This window comes from Labrus bergylta, chromosome 14 (assembly GCF_963930695.1).
Source record: "Labrus bergylta chromosome 14, fLabBer1.1, whole genome shotgun sequence".
NCBI lineage: Eukaryota > Metazoa > Chordata > Actinopteri > Labriformes > Labridae > Labrus > Labrus bergylta.
In genome coordinates, this window is record NC_089208.1 from 11,366,654 (window position 1) to 11,375,289 (window position 8,636).

Below are 8,636 nucleotides of genomic sequence, written 5' to 3' on the forward strand. Positions count from 1 at the left end.
TCTCAGGTTCCCAATTTGAGTGTCTGTGTGTGCTTGTGTGTATGTGTGCGTGTGTGTGAGTGTGTGTGTTCCAAACAGAATCCAAACAGGGGGTATCCAATACAGGATAAAATTAGGCCAGCCAGGCCTTATACTGCTGACCAGGCTGTGTGGCCAAAAAAAGCCTTGAGTTGAAGCCGACAGTGGAAGTGAAGGAGGAGAGGAGAGCGGGCAGGACTGCAGCTGAAATGGCAAACAAATGTAAGGAAATGAACACAGACAGCTTTAAGTAAGGAGAATTAGAAGAGACAGAGAGTTGGTCAGAGTGCAGCTGTAGATTTATTTTTTCCTCTCGGCTGGGCAGGTGTGAATGCTGACAGGATGAGCAGTCAAGCACTGAGTGCAGCATGTCTCTCATTCTGTGGACAGATGGAAGGACTTGGACTCGACTAAATGAGACCCAAATGTTGACGGAATAATGTCTGGTTCATTCTTTAAAGTCCAATAAGATAAGATTGATGTGTGTTTTCTTGTGAGAGCTATTTTGATTATCTATTCTTGTTGTTGTTTGAATAAGTGTTGGGTTATGGTCATGCCATGCTTGGGAAATGACTTCATAGGTGTACTATAGCAACACAAGTATGAGTAGCTCTTATTTACCTCGAGTGTGCAGTCCAAGTTTGCAATATTAAAAAAAACCTATAAAATATTACCATGTATAAATAAGCCTGGAAAGATGATTATGGAAGCTTGTTTACTTGTGTGTTCATGGATGACTAATGTATGTGTGTTTGATTTAATCAGTAAATTATCTTGAGATTCACACTCGATGCAAAGAGTCTAATGTGATGTTTAAGAGATTGGGATATCATAGTGTGACTCATCATTTAATTGTTCCTTGATTTATTATTCATTCAGAAATGTGAATTATTAAAAGCAGTGCATAAGTTCAGAAGTTCCATTCCTGAAATATATTCTTTTACGAGAGGCGAGATTTATGCTGTATGCTAAAACTGTTAAAATCAACAAGTGGGGATTTTTTTCTCCCTCTGTTAAGTGCTGAACTTTGTCCTTTTATTTTTCTGTCATGCCGTGTGTCATGTAGTCATTGTGATTTAAATAAGATGATGCAGAAATGAGCAACAAGATAAAAACACTGCTTCGCTGGGAGATCATTCAGAATAAAAACTATCGTCATTAGAATAAAAAACGACATTCAACATAATGTTATCGATCATGGAGGAACCTTACTTAACTGAGATTGACTGAGAATGAATAAGACGATCATTAATCGTTCCCCTCTGTCAGTCGTAAAATCATTCTGAACTGTGTTTATCATATTGTCCAGTTGTGGATCTGGTGTATTGGCGGAACATGAGGAGGACCGGTGTGGTGTTCACGGGGCTGGTGATCGGTCTGGCCAGCGTGTTCCAGCTTAGTGCCATCACGGTGCTCTCACACGTCTGTCTTGGTGTCATGAGTGTCACCTTCTTCCTCCGCCTCTACTATAAACTGCTGGAGATGCTGCGCTGGAACGCTGGTGTGCACCCCTTCCAGTGAGTCTGTCTACTATGAGTAAGAAATCACAGGAACATTTTCAAACAAGAAGCTGCCACTGAACACGTCTGCACTTATACTCTCAGTGACTCTACAGTATATGTGTGTCCCTCTCTGCAGGTCTTACCTGGATAATGACAGCTCTTTGACAGAAAAGGAGACAGTGATGCTGGTGGAGGAGTTGGTGCTGCTGATTGCATTCGCCATCACAGAGATCAAACGCCTGCTTTTCATCGAGAGCATTATCGACTCAGTTAAGGTCTGATTTTGATGATGGAATATTAGATACAATATAGTGTGATTTTGATTCACAATAGGATCAGCAGTCAACACTTTTACACATTTCTTTTTTAATTATTACTGCAACATGTGTATCTGCTCTTTATTTTAGTTTGTTGTACTCCTGTATCTGTTGACCTATGTTGGCGTCCTTACCAGTGGACTGACTTTGGTTATAACAGGTAATTTCTCCTTCCCAAAAAAAAATATTTTACAATTCTCATGCCTTTAATATATATAAGATTTAACTGAGTTTCCTAAACCAAAACTAAGCCCTCATTCTGCGGATACATGTTGCTATACTATCATAATCATATGATAGTATAGCAACATGTATCATATGATAATACTATCATAATATTTTTCCTCTTTTGTCTTTTTTTCACAGCTGTAATTGCAGCTTTCTCCATTCCTCTTCTGTACAAAAAGCAGAAGGTGAGTGTTACGTCCTGACTGGGCTGTGTTCTGTTTTGCTCTTTCTAATTTGACTGTTTGTTAACCAGAGAAACTATAGACAGTTTTTGTTATAGTGGGAAAGAAACCGATGAAAATGTACACAATTCAAATAGTGATTTCACTAGTGATCAGGAAGAATGTAAGGTCTTTTTTTCTGGAGGGAAATAAGAAAAACCATATATGATACACTAATGCTGTGGTTACACTGACCTTTCTGTCGTTTCTGTCACAGTTGCGGATAAGGAGGATGGTAAGAGGGGTCAAAGCTTTTGTTAAAAGAATCAAAAACATGTAAGTAACCCATTCATTGTCTGCCCCTCTTTTATTTGCTCTTGATATCATACTAATGTGTATGTTAAATTAACAGATTTTCTTTTGACTTGTCATACTGTGTCTGGTTTGACGCAGGTTCCTTGGTCTGATAAAATCAGTAAGACCTTCCTCTGCCCCTGAACCCGCTGCTAAACCTGCACCAGTAGCTGCACCAGCACCACCAGCTGCTGCACCGGCCCCAAAACAGAAAGCCAAGTCCAAGTAACTTGTTTGCACCTTAAAGCACCCATAAATTTGGGATTTGGAAAATGTTTCGAATGGTTCATCCTTTGTGGGGCTGCTGGAGGGGCCACTCATTTCCATTTCTCCACCATGATGTTTGTTTACGGGAGCACAGTTTAATGTTTCCTGACAGCTGAAACAAAGCTGCCATTCACCCCAGAAGAGAGAGTGAGAGTGCAGTGAGAGTGTATGAGCTGAAGAATTGTATCTACTGACATGCTTTCTATGGGCTGTGTTTCATGTAACCAGTCACACCGTCGTGTACTCCAAACAGGGACAGCACAGAATAACAATGTTTTTTTTCTTTAATAACAGGTCTATTTTTAAATAACTGGTGAGCACTCTGTTCCTGTTAAGCTGCAAAATTATTCATAACCATGCAGGGAAGCGTTATTTCTTTCATTATTTAGCACCAAGCATTATAAGCTGGATACAATCAAACTGACATCAACATCACCTGCACTTATGAACAGTAACTGTTTTGGGCTTGTTATGTTACTTAACTAAAAGAAGTATTAGCAAAAGCTTTCTAAGCAGCAACTACTCAGAAATATAATAAGACTTATATGACAAATAAGATTCCCTCTCTGCTGATAATGCTAACTAGATTTAAAGAGGTATAAACAGTGACTTCCTGTTGCGTTTAGCGAAGTAAAGCTACAGCGGGATACAAAATGTCCAAACAAACTTAGACGCCCAGAAGTTGCTAAAACTGTTTCTTTTGTTTGTGACACGAAAATACACTGAGAATACAATAAGAGTAGCAGCTTTCAGCACTTATACTGTTTGTGATACATGCATAAACAGACGCGTTTTGAGTTGTTAAAAAATAGCTAGCTAACTTGCAATTAGCTGACAGGGAGCTCGCCTAGCATTCAATTGGAGTCCTGTGTTTGGACGACTGATTAAGTGTTTGTCAAATGTTCTCTCGTTTCACACGTTTTCCACTGTTTTCTTTTGTGACCAAGGACTTCTTAGGGACACTCTCTTTATCTGCTAAATTCTCGCTTTCTGCTCACAAGTTAGTTGCCAACTGTGTCTTTCTGCTGTTCTGTGCTGAACAGGTAGTGTGGAGTTAGATTTTTTTAAGTTTTAGCTGAAAATAATGTTTACTGCATCTGAAAATAACGCTTTTGAGTGCTGAGAGTAAAACACAGAGAAGTGTTGGTTAAGTACTCTTTTAGCAAAAAGTAGTCCTAATCTGTTGTCAATGCAAAAACATTGATTATAGTTGATTAAATCTCGCCTGGAGTTATCTCTTCTCAAGCTGTGTTTTAAAACGTTAATGCAACAATGGGTAGTTTATTGTTACATTTACATGAGTTTGTATTCCTCGTTCATTTGAGCCTAAATCTTTATTTACTGCAAAGTTAAGACTTATGCAGGGGTGGCCTGAAGTGTGATGTGTGCACAAACCTGCACAAATAAATATCAATTATTAACCCTTTTTAACTTCACCAACCATATCTATTTTATAACACGAGCTAACGGCAACATTAGCTTACGTCAAAATTTAAGTAGGCTACTTAAAAAAGTGCATGCAAACTCCTGCACTGTCTAACTTGCAATATTTTGGTCCTGACACATTGTCGGTTAATTTATGCAAGTAAAACAATGTGCATTACTTTCCAATGAAAAAGATGTGCACATTTTTTTTGGTACAATTTAAAGTACAAAATAAAAATGCTGAATCGATATGAAAAAAAAAAAAAAAAAACAGCCTTTACACAAGAAACCTTATAGTTGGCTTTAACATAGTGTAAGTCCTGCCTCTGACAGGGCAAATAACCAATCCAAGTTTTGGATTTGGGAAGTGGCACATTGGCTGCCCAATCAAGGTTCTAGGGGGGGAGGGCCCTAGTCACCCCTCTGGCAACGCCCCTGGCTACACTGTCTTGGTTGCATAACTGTGTGAACCAGTCCAACAAAAATCTGTCTTTAGAGGACAATAAAGTAGATAAATTGACAATCTTTTATTGCCAATTGTAAAAAAAAAAAAAAGGCAATACAACTTCATCAACTGACATTAGACAAGCAGGCTAGCTGGTTACTTATATAACAAATTGAGAAACAAAAAGGGTCACATGCTCAAGTTGCAGGGGCATGTCTTTCCAAACTAGCAAACTGAAGTATAAGATAACCTACTACTGACAGCTTATAAAGAGAAAGTGCTTGAAGGGCAGTTTACAAGGAGATGAAGGTCAACAACAATTACTAAAATATCCACTTGAGAAAGCTTTAAATAAAATATTGAAGAATTTCATGGAAGTGTCAACATCTTGGGTGTAGAATTAAACATGGAGGTTACATCTTCAGCAACAGGAAAATTACATTTGACTCCAAACAAGTGTTTTATATTGTTGTTGTCAGCCCACACAATAAACAACAACAGAAAAAGTAGGTAACTACACATTTTATTTAATTGAATGAGATTAGGATGTGATAAAATCTTCAATCCTGTTCACATGTAAAGTTTTACCTTGTCAAACCTGAGCCAATAAAATTGCAAGCAGCTGTTTTAATGCAGCTGTTTGGCTCCCAGCTGCTGTTAGCATATCATATTGATGCTAGTGAACATGTGAACATGTGGTGCTCTCTAGTGGCCGGTGTTTCAGTTCTTATAACACTGCTGCATTCATACTAACATGTCTTAATGAACTACAAGTTATTAAGTGTATTTTGATACTGTAAACCTCACACACCAGCTCAAAGGACATGCAAACAGGGCTTTGGTCGTTTCTTACCTATATGGTGCCATTTACATCTGCAGATAGTTGTTGTTTTTGTTTGATTATAAATAGAAGTATTGTGGACAATTTGGGAAAACTGGTCCAACAAAGTTTTTTCCATTCAACCGTTTACTTCAGTAACACTTAATGTTGCATAAATATAAAAGCACCATATAACTTTTACTGCCCGGGTTTGCTGTCGATATGGAGTTGGCTTCTGTGACTTGTTTTTCAAGGTGCGTCACTTACCTGTAAAACGTGCAGAAAAATAAAACTGTAATCATAATTCAGTTGAGACTTATGAGGTTGAACTTCATGTTTTTTCTCCTGACTTTTATCTTTTGTTAGTTTGACTTTTGTCTAAACTTATTTATTATTTTGTATCATCGTTTACGATTCTTATGTCCTGCCCCAATAAAAGGTGATTTACGAAAAGTGAAGACGAGTTAGCTCTGTTCCTACATTATCATAATCACCTCTAACTTGTTACCTGTGTTCCCTTTATAAAGACCTTTGTGAAAGAAGCTGTTTTGACCAGTAATCAGTTCTTTTAACAATGTTACCATTGAAGAAGCATGTACTTAACCAGGAGCCTGAAACTGAAGCAGCTTTATGTAAATCGGCCATCATTTTCATTTAATTTGATTTACTTGTCCTTTAAGTTTACGACACAATGATTGAACTTCTTTAAGGCAAACTAATAAAAACTCCCCATAGAGTTGAATAAACAGGAGATCAAAACACTATCGTTTTGTGAAAATCTCAACAGCAAAGAGTCACTCAAGCGACAAATATGAAAACACGAAAAACAGAAATGAGTGTCGATCTATCTGACGTCACTAGTCCATCAATGCCGATTCGCTGTGGCGGAGCGAATTTGTCGCTGAAGTTGAATATATGTTGAACTCACGTGAAGCCGAATTTCGCGTCCATTTCATCGCGCGACGGGTCCATCGCGCCACACAACATGATTTTGCATCATTCCATTAACTTTCTACGTACTTTTGTAGCGCGACAAATTAAATTTGCGTTTGGTGTGTACACAGCTTAAGGTTAACCCCATTCCATGTTTTTTGTGAGATGATCAATTTAAATCAATCATTTTAGTTTTTGGTTTAGAAATTTAAACCTTGGTTTTGAGATTGATTTACCTTCACAGATAAGGATCCACATTTATTAAACCAAAATATGACTTGATGAATATGGGCCCTGACACTATTGAGGGTCACTAACCATAACCTATGAGCAGGAGCATAAGCAGGAGTAGGAGTGCATGAGCAGGATAGCACAGATGACCTTCCAAAATGAGCTGCTTGATGTTTCAGCTGCAGACAGAAACAAACCAAATGTTTAGAGCTTGATAATAGATCAAATATATACGTGAAACTTTTCTTCTATTTATCAACTGATTAAGGGTTAGAGGGGGTACTTACTTATTGTCATAATTATTTCATAAAGGGATGCACCTGCTCCCTCCAACAACATGAACAAGGTGCTTCCTGAGTTTTCATAGACTCTTGAGTCAAAGTCTGGTTTGTCACCTCACAGGGGTCCCGTCATGAAATTGCCAAGTCATGAAGGTTTTGGATGCAACGGGTCTTTTATAACAATTTTCCCTTTGATTCACTGAAAAAAGGACAAAGACATGGAGGTAAAATCATTAGTGACACTCTTTTAAATAGAAATGATGTACTACCACTTAAAAAAAAGACATGTCATTACTCAGCAACAATATACAACACTTAATAGACGCTTTCATTCAGCTAAATTAATTCAATTACATTTCGTTTCAAAAATGTTTGATGACAAACCCGAGGTCAAACAGGGATTTGCAACAAGTTCATATGTCAAGTATGAAGTTTGAGACTTTTACTTACTTTTCACTTCTTTTTGTCTTCTTCTAGATTGTGAAGGAAACGGCTTTCAAATCTTCAAGCTTGAAGAAATGTTTTCTTAATCAGATGTATCCAAAATTTGAACTGACTCACGGTAAATGGAAAAAGTCTTACTGTTGTGTTGGCCCGTGTTCAGAAATGGTGAATGCTGTTGTCAGAGACGCACAGGGCTTCTCTGAAGTTAATACTGTGATGTCTTCTCTGAGATCTCTGCTGGTGGCAGAAAGGTCTGAGTATCATTGGACAATCCGTAATTCATCAGTGATCCGACACAAATTAACCCTACTTCCTTCTTTTGGATGCCTTTGAGGTGACAAACCTCATCAGCTCTGGCAAAAAGAAACATAAAATCACGTCTATGTTCATGCAACTTGGGGAAATATAACCGGCCTAGGCTTCTACATAATCAATACGCGCTTTGCATTCACCAAAGAAAAAAAAGGACACATTATAGGCTATTTATTCATGTTCCCCTCGTTTTATGGGGTATGTAAACGTATACACCATGATGTGACATGGCTTTCTGTCCCTTACTTGTTTAGCCTATCATTTCTTCATGCAGTGATACAACTCAGCAGCTCTTGTTTACGCACACATCAAGGGGTTTGTGACAGGGCTAAACGTAATCAAATAAATGAAATACGTCAAATCATCTTTTAAGACAGAGCAGAATTATTAAATATTACCCTTGACTTTTGAGTTTGATCTGTTATTTTTCTAACAACTTCAGAACAGTTCAGGACAGTGCGCGCCAGAGTTACTTTCATCATTTTCGCGCAGGCTGGTCTCACTCGTTAATTTACCAGATTATTCTTTTTAACACGGCCCTAATCATCCGTCGTTATATTTGACCAATTACAACTCTAAATAGCCTTATTTGTAATTGAAAATCGGCTCAGTATTAAAAGTAGTTGAAGTTATCTCTTAATATTGCTCTCTTCACGGGTTATTGCGTGGAGAAGGATAAAGCCAGCTAACCTATGGCATGGATACATGCAGCAGGTGATTTAATAATTTACCTCACACTGGGATATAACTAACCTGCAACTCTAAATCTGTTATAAAAGCCATCGGTCTGGCCAAATACTTTTTGTAATAGATAGTCAACGCGCGTCTGGTTGCCAGGTATTTGACAAACAAGCCAAACAGTCCAATATCAAAAGGTAAAAGTAAAGGCATTTGCGTT

General features: G+C 37.9%; 1 protein-coding gene across 2 annotated transcripts; it reads left to right on the forward strand.

The window, feature by feature from the left end:
* Positions 1-103: 103 nt before the first annotated feature.
* Positions 104-5,995, forward strand: rtn2b (reticulon 2b). Of its 2 annotated transcripts, none has more exons than XM_020630278.2 (7): positions 104-240; positions 1,328-1,535; positions 1,657-1,795; positions 1,928-1,997; positions 2,204-2,250; positions 2,504-2,562; positions 2,680-5,995. In XM_020630278.2, the coding sequence occupies exons 1-7, from the start codon at positions 228-230 to the stop codon at positions 2,807-2,809; spliced, it is 666 nt and encodes a 221-aa protein (XP_020485934.1). In that variant the 5' UTR covers positions 104-227; the 3' UTR covers positions 2,810-5,995. The 2 variants fall into 2 exon arrangements, with proteins under 2 accessions (XP_020485934.1, XP_065819292.1); XM_065963220.1 differs by lacking the exon at positions 104-240 and adding an exon at positions 481-499.
* The last annotated feature ends 2,641 nt before the right edge of the window (positions 5,996-8,636 follow it).

What these genes read in the sequence shown, in the direction of transcription:
- rtn2b (XM_020630278.2), top strand. An exon ending in GCATTATCGACTCAGTTAAG is followed by an intron (nt 1,796 to 1,927) that starts GTCTGATTTTGA and finishes TCTTTATTTTAG; the next exon opens with TTTGTTGTACTCCTGTATCT. An exon ending in ACTGACTTTGGTTATAACAG is followed by an intron (nt 1,998 to 2,203) that starts GTAATTTCTCCT and finishes TTTTTTTCACAG; the next exon opens with CTGTAATTGCAGCTTTCTCC.